Source organism: Phoca vitulina, unplaced genomic scaffold (assembly GCF_004348235.1).
Source record: "Phoca vitulina isolate PV1807 unplaced genomic scaffold, GSC_HSeal_1.0 scaffold30, whole genome shotgun sequence".
Lineage (NCBI taxonomy): Eukaryota > Metazoa > Chordata > Mammalia > Carnivora > Phocidae > Phoca > Phoca vitulina.
Window position 1 is genome coordinate 21,449,400 of NW_022589733.1, and position 13,933 is coordinate 21,463,332.

General features: G+C 45.7%; 1 protein-coding gene across 2 annotated transcripts in view; it reads left to right on the top strand.

Annotated features, from left to right (window-relative positions):
- ZFHX3 (zinc finger homeobox 3) overlaps positions 1 to 13,933 on the top strand; it is a 234,171-nt gene that overhangs the window by 190,566 nt on the left and 29,672 nt on the right. For both annotated transcript variants that reach the window (XM_032424047.1, XM_032424048.1), the window contains exon 6: positions 13,795 to 13,928. In XM_032424047.1, coding sequence (XP_032279938.1) covers positions 13,795 to 13,928 — 134 coding nt within the window. The remainder of the gene's footprint in view (positions 1 to 13,794; positions 13,929 to 13,933) is intronic.

Sequence of the window (13,933 nt, forward strand, 5' to 3'; positions counted from 1 at the left end):
CAATTGTATTTCATTGTAATGAATTGAAATGTGGCTCTTTAAATCTGGACAGCGCAGCTCTAGATACTCAGAAGGAGCAACACTACCCCTGAAAGGGTGCCTCCCAGCTACGCTAACTTCCCAGTTACTATTAAGGCTGCACCAAGCTCTAACTGGGTGCCAGGCACCGTTCTAGTGCACCACACCTGTCCTTCCCAGCAGGCGTGCCGGGAATGGCTCACAGGTGCACAGGTACTGATCTGTACAGCCCTTGAGTTGGCCCGGGAGGCGGGGGGCGGAGGGGTGGCCAGGGGAGGGGGCGCTGCTGAAGCCGGGGTCAGTTGCAGTTTCATCTGCCTGTACTCACTTGCCATTTTCTATGTGCGCCGCGATATGAAAGAGAGTTGGGAAGCTCTGCTTTACCCACGTTATTTCATTGGGTTCCTACCCCTCACTCTGTGAGACAGGTGCTGTAAGTGACCCGCCCCCCGCCCCCCCAGGCCCCCTGCCATTGTGCAGAGAAGCAAACTGAGCCCGGGACGGCTGAGCTCGTGCAGGTTGCCAAAAGGCACACAGCGAGGTTCAGATTTGTTGAGCATCCCTGCTGCTTAGGACGGAGCCCGAGCTCGTACCGGTACAGTGTCCCACTTCTCCAGGAATGCGATTTTTCAGCAGAGTCATTCGATCTTGCTTTCACCTCCATTCTGAGTGTGGAGAGTAGCATTCTCCCAAAGTGGTACAGCAGTGACAGGAGCATGACAGCCAGGTGGATGGTCCACCATGAGTTTACCTCATAGTAGGTCCACGTCTTGCTCAGTCTGAAAGCAGGTTGGTGAAGCGGACCACTCAGCAGATGGCCTTGGCCTCCCAAAGCCTCGGGCATCTCATCTGTAAAACATGGATGGATAACACCCGCCACCACATCCTGGGTTCCATGATGAGGGCTCTTGAGGGCTCCATGATGGCAGGTGGTGGCCCTTGATAAACCCTTCAGCGATCCCACCTCTTCAGGGTGAGTGTGATGCACTCTTGTGGGCCAATGGAGGGTGCAGGAGGGTTCTTTGAAGCTCAGTCTCTTTCCTAATGCACAGCAATTTCCACCATCCAAGTTTGTGGTTTTCTCTTTTGAAACATGAAAACGATCCCTCGTTCTCTTTTAGCAGTGTGGATTTAAAAGTGTGTGTTCTAGATTGAAGAGGCCCCAGTGTCGGCAACTGAACAATAATTAATGCAGTGATTATCCAATCCACCGTTAATTGCTATAAATTAAGTGGTATACAATTAATGTGATGCTTTATCACCAATAATTAGGGGAAAAAATTGAACTCTTGGCAAAGAATCATAGCAAGATGGTTATTTAAATCCTGTAGCCGCCATGGTTTCCAGCCACAGAGCACTAAACTGGGTCTAGTTAAGCTAATTTGAGACAAGATGACCAGGGGGTGTCAGTGCTTGAAAACACAATGATGGGCCCATAGCCCAACTGAAAATACCAACATGATAATGCTTCCGAAATCCCTAATTGATGTCTGTGTCTGTATTTTTGGAAAATTTCGAGTTAGAATTGTAGTTTGAGTGTTGTTTTTCTAGGGGAATGGCCTGAAGGGATTTTATTTTATTAATTTTTTTTCCTTAAATCCATGATGCTCACGTAACACAGAGCAGTTAGTGCAGTGGAGTGTCCCTGATTTGAATCTATGGAAGATTGCTGTTAAAAGGCGGTATTAATGGGCCGGCAAGGTCTGGGCGACTGTGAGGGGAAAAGTGTGTTTATGGAATATGGTGCTGGCAGGCATGATTTCAATCGGGTTTGACATGTTTAACATAAATGTATAGTGTACGGCTCTTGCTGCATATGAATAATTCCTACAGACCCACAGCCTCTCTAATTACTGAGGTTGAAAAAAAGCAGGTCAGGCACATCCTGGTGGAAATCTATTACCAGCCCTCCCCCTAGTCTCCCTGTTGTTTACAGCTTTGTATAAATAGGGATGCCATTGTATGGGGAACTTAGTGCCTGAAGTGTGATCTGTGACAGAGAATGGAAAGGGGCTGAAAAAATACCCCCCCCCCTTTCTTTCCCTCCAAATTGAGTCCATTAAGACAGAAGACTGTACGCGGAGAGGGAGCATTCTGGGTCTGGAGAAGCACTGGCCTGCTTAGGAGTCCGAAGCCCCCGGCTCGAGGCCTCGTTCGGCCGCCGAGACGAGCTCCACGACCTCAGGTCTCCGGTCCTCAGTTTCAAAATCTGTAGAATGGCAGGTTTGGACTAAACAGTTCTGGAATTCCTTAAAAAATAGAATTTGGGGAGGAATAGCTGTATGGGAGCATCTTGGGGAATAATAATTTCTAAAGTTGGAATGCTGGTAACTTGCCAGGATTCCCCTAGTCTCCCACCAGGTGAGACGGCATGGGTCGGGAGCCTGCATCGAGAGTTCAGAGAGGCCCCTTCGGCTTTTTCCATGAGGGTCGGACAGTCCCAGGCCGCCTTTCTTGGCGGGGTATCAGAGCTCCACATGCTCTCTCACCTGGTCCTGTGTTGTCCGAGCTCCGTGTGATGAGGACATCAGGGGAGGAGCCCCCGGAGATTGGTGTGGGCGCCTTTGAGTGGATCCCCAACCCAGCTCTGTTTTTGGCTAGAAACCAGGCTGTTCAGCACCACCACCATACCTCTCCCCAAATCATTTCAGCCTGAGTCTCTGTCCTTCTGGCATTTGGTTCCATTTTCCTACCTACCCAAAAGTAAATTTGTCTTTGCAGTAGGGTGTGTGTGAGGGAATGCTGGGAGCCTGGCTCACATGGCTCCTTTGTGGTTCGCATTCCTGCCAACGGAAACCATTTTTGGTTTTACGTTTCACACACGGATGGGAATTGTGCAGCTCTGTGGGCTTTTCCAGAGTCCTCCATTCCCCTCCCCCACCTCCACTCCCCACCCTCCTTTTTTTCCAGGTCTCTTTCAGTATAACTTGGCTGCTCAAAGTGACTGCAGGCAGAATTCTGCCTCACAATTGGAAACAAACCATTCGAACTATTTTTATGTTGGGAAGCAAAAATAGATATAGGGTGTGGTGTATATCTGGACTCGCCTGAATTCCAGTAATTCAGAGGTCTTGGCTTTGAGAATTTATATTGTAAATTGTAAGAGAGGGAAAGGGACCACATCAATGGAGCAAATATTTTTACATGCAGTAACAAAATGAGCGGAGATAATCTAAGGCAGATATGGCATACGCAAAAAAGTAAGGAACTCACTTTCTAGAAGGGACACCATATGTAATCACATAACTGTGGTACAGTGTGATGAGAATTGTCATCAAGGTGTAGATAAAGGGCAGTGGAAATGTAGATTAAGGAGAAAATCATTTTTCATCACTCTAGGAAATACCTTATAGATTTGCATATTACTCATGCAAAGGGGCCATGTGAATCTTGCTTTGTTTCAGTATGAGCTTTTGTGTTGATGGGGGAAGCACCTCTGTTATTAGAATCATGATCATGATTAAAAAAAAACAACAACAAAAACACCATAGTGCCTTCCTCAGGGGATAGCTGAGCATTTTCATTAGGCTCTCACATTCTTCCTGGCCCAACACTCTCTCTGTTTGCAGACTAGAGGAGTACGACACATAGATGGTGAACACCTGGGTGCCAGATTTGTGCTCAAACCCCAATTGGCCTTGTCAATGCTGGATATATTCCCCACATCATAAAGCTAAAGAATACATAACATGGTAGCTTTCTCTTATTATGTGAAGATTGGAGGAGGAGACTTGAAAATCCCGTTTCACTAGTTGTCAGACAGGATTGTGAGCTCTTTATGATCTGAACTTTGTGTCATTCACTCGTTTTTGTTTGTTTGCTTAATAAGACTTTCCCTTTTTAGAGCAGTTTTGAGTTTACAGTAGAACTGACAGGGAGGTACAGAGATTTCCCATATACCCTCTGCCCCTACACATACATACATAGCTTGCCCCCATAATCAACATCACTCACCAGAATGGCACTTTTTTTTTTTTAACAAGTGATGAACCGTTGACACATCAGAAATCACCCAAAGTCCATAGTTTATCTTAGGATTCACTCTTAGTGTTGTACATGCTGTGGGTTTGAACAAAAGCATACTGACATATATCCATCATTATATCACATTATGTATTTCCACTGCCCTAAAGTCTTCGGTGCCCTGCCTCTTCATCTCTCCCCAACATGGCATCCATTCATTTCTTTCATCTCCAGCACTTAGCAAGTGCTTGATATTGTTTGAGTGTTTCATTAACAATTGGTTTGGTGAAATACCGTGACTATAAACATTTTCAAGTCCAAGTCATTCTACTTTGTGCTTTTTAGACATCAAACCTGTGGGTTAGTAGGATTGCTCCATGTTAATATGTAGAAACGGCAAATGTAGGGTATCTGTGCTTCTTTAAAAACCAGGCCTCTCATGGACCCGTATTATTTCCCAGAGATGTTTCTAAAAATGAAACCATAGCAAGCAGTGTTTGAGCTCTCACCCTGTGCCGGACGCTGTGGTAGGCTTTGTATGCCTGATCTCTCGCCAGCCTCACAGAAACCCTGTGAGTAGACACTGCGATCCCGCTGACAGATGAGGAAACTGAGAGCTCATTGTATCACGTGGAATGCTCAAGGTCACACAGCCAGGTTGGGAACCAACGTGTGGTCAGCGCTGCAAACCGCTGCGCTTCGTTACCTAGCAAGGGGGACCGAGGCCTTTGTATAAAGGGACCTCGGTCGTAGGAAAACAGCATGTGGGAAACATCCGTTCTGGAGGAGTCCCTGAAGGTGCGCCAGAGCCACCTCCCCAGCCCTTCGGAGTGCTCTGAGCCAACTGCATGTGGGACCCAAGGGGTACGGAGAAAGCAGGGGTGCAAATGCGTGTGGGGTCCTCCTCTCTCTGTACTGTGCAGAAGACCAAGACGAGACTTTTCCAGTCTTCTTGGTCCTTTAAACCCACACAGGAAAGTGGAGAATCGTTGGCATTTTCCACCCTTGAAGGGGCCTGAGTGATGATGTCTTTCTTCCCCAAGTACAGATTCTCACACTGTCCTGCTGAACCTGAACTAGCAAAAAAAACAAAAAAACAAAAAAAACCCAAAAAGCCAAAAGACAAAAAACAACCCTGAGCAGATCATGGGGGAAGTTGATTTGAAAGGGTGCTGAGAAGTTCAGTTCAGTACTCTTGGTGTCTGTCACTATGCTGGACCTGGATTTTATGTGTTCATGTTCACAAGTTCACTTTCATTCTCAAAATTTAGTAAGTATTTTAGGAAGATAGGTTTGGAATGGAGAAGAAACTGGAAGAGTATTGTTTTATTCAGTCTCTGGGAATCTGTGCTGTGCTGGGGCTCAGAGACCCTAACTAACCTAATTAATGTTTGATTTGATGGGGACTGGATGAACCTCTGTTAATTAACTTTGGCCTAGTCTCTGAATGACCCACATTGCCCCCTTGTTTTGACCTACATCTTACACCTCTGGACTTTTTCTTCTGTCAGTGCAAGGGTCTCTGAGGTCCTTGCCACCCTGGTTTTCTCCAAATCCCTGGTCTTCACAATCCTGTAATTAAGCCAGGGGGCAGACTGATCGTGCAGCCCCTCCCGTACCCCCGACCGTGGCCCTCCGTCCTCAAGGACACTGTGACCACGGTTGCAGACGGCATGTCTGCACAGCTCAGGAGGCCAGGATGCTTTGCGGGAACTGACAGAAGGCCGGAAGCGGGCAGGCTGACTAAGACCTCAAAGCGAGGAGTCAGGGCTTGACCCCTGGGGTCCCCAGCCCCCGGCACACAAGCCAAGCTCATGGTGGCAGCCCAGTGTCTAGAAGTTATTAAGTAACCTGTCAGCCACTGTTGGTCTAAAAGGGGGTAGCTGGTGGTTCTGTTTTGTAAAGGTGGTTCCTTCTCAAACCTGATACACACGGAGCAAGGTATCTCCAAACCGAATTGTGCGATGGCCTTTTGGGGGCTCAAATCAGTACAGTTAAGCAGCCTTATGCATATTTCAGCAAGGAATTAGTGTAACAGATTGATGCCTCTGATGTGGGGCTTAGCACTGTTTTCTCCCCCAAGATGCAAAGCAAGGGCAGTAGCCAGCAGTCAGCACGGGCCCGCCATTCCACCCTGAGACTGCTTACTGGGAAAGCAGAGGCCCCACAGCACGGCGTGACCCTCCTTTCCCAGATTGGTGGCTTGTATGCGCAGGGGCTGGTGTGGACCTCTGCATCCCTCTCAGGGCTGAAGCAAAGGGGACCTTGGGTTGGTGAGGCCTGCGGGTGCCAAGACCAGGCAAGCCAGCCTGGAAAGATGCTTCCTCCTTCTGCAAAGTGGGCAGAGCCCACAAGTGTCTGCCCTTTTCACAGAGGTTCTCCAGGACTCACAGGAAGAACGAGGCTTCATACGCAAGGCGGTCTGTCATGATTTTGGATTATACTACCAGCAGAGCATATGGAGGTTGTTCCTCTGAATTTCTGGCTTTGAAACTGTGTCTACATTTGTTTTAGAGCAGGCAGGTTCCCTGAGGGACAGCCATATTTAGTCTTTCACCTTTGGCCCGAGGGGGGAGACATCTAGCTTTGAGAGCAGGCCTGGCTTTCTTCCGTGAGCAGAGAGGATGAGAGTGTCTTGTCAGCAGCAGTCATTTGGAAGTGGACTGGCAGATCCACCTACACCTGCTGGGCCCCCTCATTTAATTCTGGTCCCCACCAATTACAGAAAGCACCGACTCTGATGGCGGTTCTCAAAGTAAGGTCCGTGAGCCATCAGCATCACTCAGGAACTCCCTAGAAATGCAAATTCTCTGAATCAGACCTATTTTGGGGGGTGTGGCCTGCTATCTGTGTTTTAACAAGTCCTCCCAGGGATTTCTGACTCACACTTGAGTCTGAGAACCTTGGGGCTGTGATCTCGTGACATGCATGAGGTTTCGAGAACTATTTCTCATTTAACTGAATGGCAGGTCCTGAGCCCCTGCTGGGTGCAGTAGGTACTGAGCTTTCCCGAAAGGCAGAAGTGCCTAGAAGAGGCCCGAAGCCTGAGCCTTGGCAGATATCATCTCAGATAGCAGGATTGGAAGTGAGAGAGAAGTTTGGTCAGAGAGACAGGGTCACAAAGAAGAGTGATTGAAGGCCTAGAAATCTTTGCCAGAACACTGGCTACGGGAAACACAAGGGAGGGGGACATGGGGCCTCTGTGTACTGTTCATGCAACCTCCTGTGAATCTGTAATTCTTTCCAAATAAAAAGCAAAAAGAAAATCATTAAAATAATAACAACAGCAATAATAATAATAGCAACAGCAGTACCTAGATCTTCTGCATTTCCAAAGTGTTGGCCTATCTAGTTCACATCTGACTTGGAAGAGAAAAATAAGTAGCGGTTCCCTGAGTACAAGTTACACCCATCTGTAGTATTATTACTCAGATTTTCTCTGAAACCCTTTATAGAAACAGAAAGACATGTCTGGTAAGTTGATGATTCCACTATGTCTTACTCTCCCCATCTAGTCCTATTCTTGTACCTCTTGAGTAGGTGGTTGTACTTCTCTAAAATGCTTTCCAGGGACATACACAAGCAGAGTAGCTTGCAGTTACAGAGAATGAGACTGTGTCTGAATAGAAGGTTCTTAACCCCACTGCGCTGGAGTTTGAGACATACCCCACACCTCTGAGCAGGGAAGGGAGAGGAGCCCATGGCACGGAGACCACCCCCCTGGGTGTGTGTAACCAGTGCATGCCTCCGATTCCTCTTTGAAACATCTTTAAGTGCTTGGAGGCAGAATGAGACCATGCATGTTTAAAGACCAAGTTGGCAGCAAAGCAAATCCTTTAGAGGAACTGGTGTTCTCTGTATTCAGGGAGGAAGAGAATTTAGCCAGATCTCTGGCCACTGATCAAGTGCAGTAGTTCCATAGGAGATGGGAGTATGAAATCCTAGCCTGGCCTCTGGGGAAGGAATTGCAAGCAAATGCCCAGAGCAGCTCCACTTTCAGTGACAGTATAAAGATCACAAAGTCCAGAGGCACAGATTAGCCTGTGATAACGTTGCATTTTTGTTGTCTAGAGGAAGTCTGAGGCTCATGAGAAGCTGAAGGAGAAGAGCTATGGAAAGAGCACACTGTACCTTTCATTTCATTGTAATTATGAGCTGAAATGACCATTTTCAGATCTAGTGAAGCTTCTGAGTCTAGTGTGCTGGGGGTAGTTATCCCAACTCAAACACTGATACGGAGTTGTGTTAATTTTTTTCCCCCTAGTCAGTGGAGATAGAGGAAAGATTGCTGTAAATTTCTGGGGTAGGTGGCAAGCTGGTTTACGGAACACAAGGCGATGAACCTCTGGCTTACGGAAAATAGCATGAATTAATAATCATTTAATTGGCTCCTCCATTATGTTGCTGGTTTGGGAGATGGAAGTTTAGATGGAGGGGCTGTCAGTGGTACTTTAGCTAAGAGTTTGACGGTTGAGACGAGGTGGTGGCTGCCTTTGGCTTCTCCACAAGGGGTAAATGTCGGGCAGCAGCCTAGGCCCTCAGTGGGCTCACCTTGGGGCCCCCATAAGGAAGAGGAGAATCCAATTGCCACCCCACCATGAAGAGAAGAAATGCAGAAGAAACTTCCCAGCAACATGAACAGCTCAGTGCATGCCCAGGGTCTCCCCAAGGGAGGTCGCAGGCCAGAGGGAGGCTGGCCTTTGGCATAGAATATCCACCATGCCAACAGCCCCATTGGTGTGTTGAGTGATGTGATGAATTTTGCTCATGAAATACAGAAATTACTCATACTTTGGATTTTTGTTGATGTCTTGGCTGTAGTTGGAGGAAGTAAAAACTTCTTCATTTCCAGTTTTTCTTAAGTTTTCTTTTTCATGAGGCAGCAACTCCATGCCTTGCCTGGCTTCAGAGTTGTACAGAGCACATCACCAGGTAACAAAGCGGGCGTTAAGTCCATGGTGGTCTATGGCATTGCGAATACGTCTTTTAAGTTTTCTGTGGCCGAAATCTCAGTGATTCAGATTTTAATTCAATAATGAGGACTGGAATTGCAAGACTGGTTCTAACAGGTGAACTTACAGAGGTTGTGTTTTCAACCATACTTGGTCATTCTATAAGCCCCCTAAGTTTATACTATTCTTAACCTCTTTTTTAAAGTAAGTCACTTCCTATATGAAGCTTCACTTGGCTTGTTTTAATTATTCTGTGTGCGACCATTTCTTGAAAATTGCAAGGAAAACTGGCATGATTTCAGGTTGGTGCTCCTTTTCTCCCGTTTCCTCTAATTAAGTATGACAAGAGGGGTACCTTTTCAAATAATTATTTTTAGAGGTTAAATACTTTCCAAACAAATATGTTAAAAGCACAGGTAATCTGGAAGTTGATGTCTCTGTGCACGAATGATTTTCTCTCCTAAGGCAGCCATGCGTTGATTACTATGTTTCCTTTTGGGATGAAATTGTTTTGCCTCCTGTGTGGAAAGTAAGACAGAGAGTCATGAATCGGGTCTGACTCTCCTCGTATTTGTCTTTGTCAGTTGGTGGCCAGCCCATCAGAGTTTAAGGGGAGAAATGGTGGCTTTTGGCCCGGAAAGGCAACTTGTAATTTTTCATACCCCATAAGAAGGACATGCTGGTCCTTTCTGTGCCTCATCAGCAAGTTGGGTGGGACAACCATAATTCCTAACAAGCAAGTGCTTTTTCACTCCTTAGAAAGTTTGTGTGGGAAGGAATGCACAGCTTACATCCTATCAGGCCGTGGTAGGGGTTGGACCCACCATCCCAGTGTCACTCTTCCATCTGCCTGGCTTTAGAGAGTATGTAATCTGTAGCGCATGCCCTCGCGTGGGTCCTTGCCACATTTCTATCCCCTTCCAAGTGCCAGGAGCCCAGCATGTTGCCTGTGGAAGATTCGTTGAGATTTAACACATATTTTTGTATGACATAGCTGCCAAAAATGAGAAAATTGCTTTAACCAGCAAAGTAAAAAAAAAATACCACCCGATGTTTCACACAGTATGGATCCAAATATCAATGTTTCCATGGACAGTTGAATTTAAATGCTGAGCTATTTAATTATAATATTAAAAATAATATAACTACCTGGCAATCTTAGAAAATGGGAGAATGGTCCATGATTCCGTTACCTAAATATAACAGTCATTTTCTTCTAGTCTCCTTTTCTAGTACCTATTTTTTTCCATAGCTGTATCATGGTGTAATATATATTCTATCTTATTTTTCTTCTGATCAGCATTCTCAAGAACTTTCTACATTGGGTCACAGCTATCATTCATAATGTCTTCTAGCACCCAGTAGAGTAGCTCTGCCATTGTTTACTTGACCATGCCCTGTTGTAAGAGACCGAGATTGTTTCCAATTCATTTTGTCATTATTATAAAACCCACTACAGGTAGTAACCCTTCAAGTTGTTTGGCTTTTGGTTGCCTATATAACCAAAGGTTCCAGGCACTGTTTAAACTAAGGCTTGTCTCTGAAGTACGTGTATTTCCAATTAACTACTGTGATGTCACAGTGGCCTTAAAGTGACCAGTAATTGATTTTTTAAATAATGTTTCCTAGACTGTGACATCTCTCCTAGAATTTAAGTTAAAGTTTAGAAAAGTCTTCAAAGCAGAAAACCACAGTACTTTCTCTCTTGGTATTCGTACAACCTCATTTACTTAGGCCTACAATGTATGCTGGTGACAGAACTGAAATAGAAATTGATTTTGAGACTCTGGCCCTTTTGAAGTAGTTCAGAGAGAAGCAGCTTGAGGAAACCTCAGACTGTCTGTGGCCTGTAGTCAACCCTCATCCAGCATGCTGATGGAGAACTTGCACAACTGTTTGCACGTCTACAGAAATTGTATGGAGACCTCGGTGCCATGTCTTGATAGAGATTGACATTTTAATGTCCAGGGTCAAGCTTGGAGGGGGCTGTCGGCCTAGTTAACCTAACTCTTAGGAGCAATCCCTACATCACCCAGGGAAACACAATGGGATTGTAACCGGGTGTTAATAGGATCTGTTACAAGAATGGCACAGCTTTATCTTCAGGGAACGAGCTAGTGAGCTGCAGGTGGCTAATGTCCACTTCTAAACAGATCAGATCGAATAAACATGCAGGCTGTCCAGGATAGAAGGGAGATGAGCCCCAGAAGTTTTTTACACCAGCAGGTGCAGTATTTCATATTGGTGTGTTACTGCGGAGAAAGAGGAACAAGGGAGATCATGCTGATTTTATTTTTTAAAACACTTCATAGGACTCCTTAGCTTGAGCTCACAAAGGAAGCTTTAGAATTCCAGAGCAGTTTGAGAGTTTGAAAAAAAAAAAGGTGATAAAAGTTCCCTGCTCCATGCGGGGGGAAAGAATAGTGGCTTCTGAAACCAGAATTCTCACCTCTGCAACCTCGTCACAATTCACCATGCGTTCCACATTGAAGGGAGAGGGTGGACTCTTGTCGTACGAGGAAGCTAACGCCTCACTGGGCTACCCTGTGTTTGCCTTTCGCTTCCCAGCGAGTGAGATGAGTTGGGTGGTCGTAGCCTCTGCGTTCATCCACTCACGTGGCCCTGCAGCGGCACATTGGACAACCTTTCTGAAGGGGGTTAGTGGCAGACAGAGAGCATTTACGACAGAGTGCATGGTCCTATAAGAGAGAGTGTTGTTTTCAGGTCAGGCAGACTAACAAAAAGACGGGGTGCTTGGGTGTTTGGAATGGCATCTCTATCTTGGTTTGCCTCCAGTGGGAGGAGGAGCAGATAGCGGCTCTTTCCTAACTCAGCACAGAGACTATCCAGTGCCTACAGGTTGGAGGTAGAAATGGGGAAGGGATGGCTATACCAAATAAGCATCTGAAATATCACCTCATGCCTCCACTCACCCCCTCTGTAGAATGCATTTGAACTGTTAATATGGAGAGGATAACCAGTAAGCAAAAATGAAAAATGATGGAGAATAAGGAACCTTTTGGGAGTGGGGGGCACTTAAGTCCCTGAACCATCAGTTAAGGACTCCTGTTGTGGGAGTGTTCAGATAGGAGCCCATCACACTGTGAGGTTGGAAACCTGTGACACGGGGTTCCTTGAGGGGCCGGGAGATGGGAAGTGGGCCGTGGGGGAACTGGTCTAGAATGTTACAGCACCTAGTTAATCGGCAGCCAGTCCATCACATTAAATATCCAGCCGTCATGTATTACCTTTCAAGTGAAAATGAATAACTCCCATTAAGAGCAAAATGGGTTTGAAGTCGATTCGAGACAGATTAAAGTACTGTTATGAATGTGTGTGTTGAGAGGAGGAGGGGTCTGTGTGTAAAATGCTTGTCCTTGTACTTTTTAAATAATAGATGCCCTACAAACTTATGTAGACCAGGTTACCAAGATACTGGGGTTTAAAGGTCACAAGATGTGCATTCTGGGAAGAGCATCAACTTCCTGGAATATTTCCTGCATTTAGCAATTTTTTTTCAAAATTATTTGTGGCCTTATGATTTTAATGAATAAAATTGATTTTCTAAAATTGTTTATTAAAGCACACATCTATAATGACAGCATCTTGGTATCCATGTCAGAACAGATTTCAAAGTGGAGCCTAAAGTGGAAACACAAGCTAGGTAACCAGACCAGATGAGACGGGCAGCAGTTTTATGAAAGAGCAAAACTTAGGCTTTCTAAACCAGTGACCTCAATGCCGAGTCAAATTATTTTTCAATGAGGGGAACGGGTATATATTTCTCACTACCATTTCCAGGATTTTACTAATCATTTTTAGCAGATTATGAAAAAGGAAGTTATGCGTCCAAAACAAGTGAGAGAACCAACCCTTGAATACTGACCAGGTTTTGGAATGACCAAATCCAACCATGTTGGGATTTGTGTTTACAATGGAGAGCCCCCCCCACCTCCCGCCTTATCCTGGTTAAACCCTTAACCCAGCAGTTTTCTCGTCAAAATCTTCCAGACCCTTTTCCATGCTTCAGAGAACCCCTTCTACCCACACTGTATGCTACTTAAGTCTCATGTGACTCTCCTCATTAATTAGTGGTTTTTGTTGGTTTTTTTGTTTTGTTTTTTGGTGGAATGGGGTGTGGTTTGGGCAAGCAGATAGAAGACTTTCCCCCTTACCGCCCACTCTGAATAAATGCTTGAGCTTGGAGCATTGGCTAGATTTTAAGTTGGATTCATGCCCTACCTGTTCCACTCTTCAATTACTTTTTCCCCAAAAGCAGGTTGCTAAACCCAAACTTGATTTTTCCCCCAAGTATTTGTGTGCAGATCCATGTGAACCTTTCTCAGGTCACACTTATTATGCCCCCTGTGACGTGCTGTGCTGTGATTCCAAGCGGTAAAGTTGGGACAGTAAAGTTGGGAGCACATGGTTGATTACATCTGTGGAAGCAGAGTGTGTCTGGTTCTTGAGTTGACTGGTGGTTGGCAAAGCAACTGGTGAGACTCTCCCACCCATTCTCAGCCCTACTGCCCCCCATAGGCCAGCAGAGTGTTTCTTGATTGGGAGAAGTCCATACACTGAATTTAGCTTAATCCAGCCCCAAGCATTTTAGTCCATTTCTTTATCTTTTTTTCTTAGCGTTCACTTGTTGAAGTAGTGACAGAAATTCATGGGGGAAAAAGGAACACTTGCTTCTTTTCCGGCGTGCTTGATAAGTCAGTCCGGATGCTCATCCTACTTGAATTTTGGTGTTTCAAGAAAATCCTGTGCTATAAATGAATGTTGATTTTCACCCAACACAAACCCTCTGGGAGCTGGCCTGGTCTGGCTGCTACATCGCATCTTCTGCTTTTTCTTCCAGCGTCGTCCAGCCAAGCAGAGAAGGAGCTGACAGATTCTCCTGCAACCTCCAAACGCATCTCCTTCACAGGTAGCTCGGAATCTCCTCTCTCTTCAAAGCGACCTAAAACATCAGAGGAGACCAAACCAGAGCAGGTGAG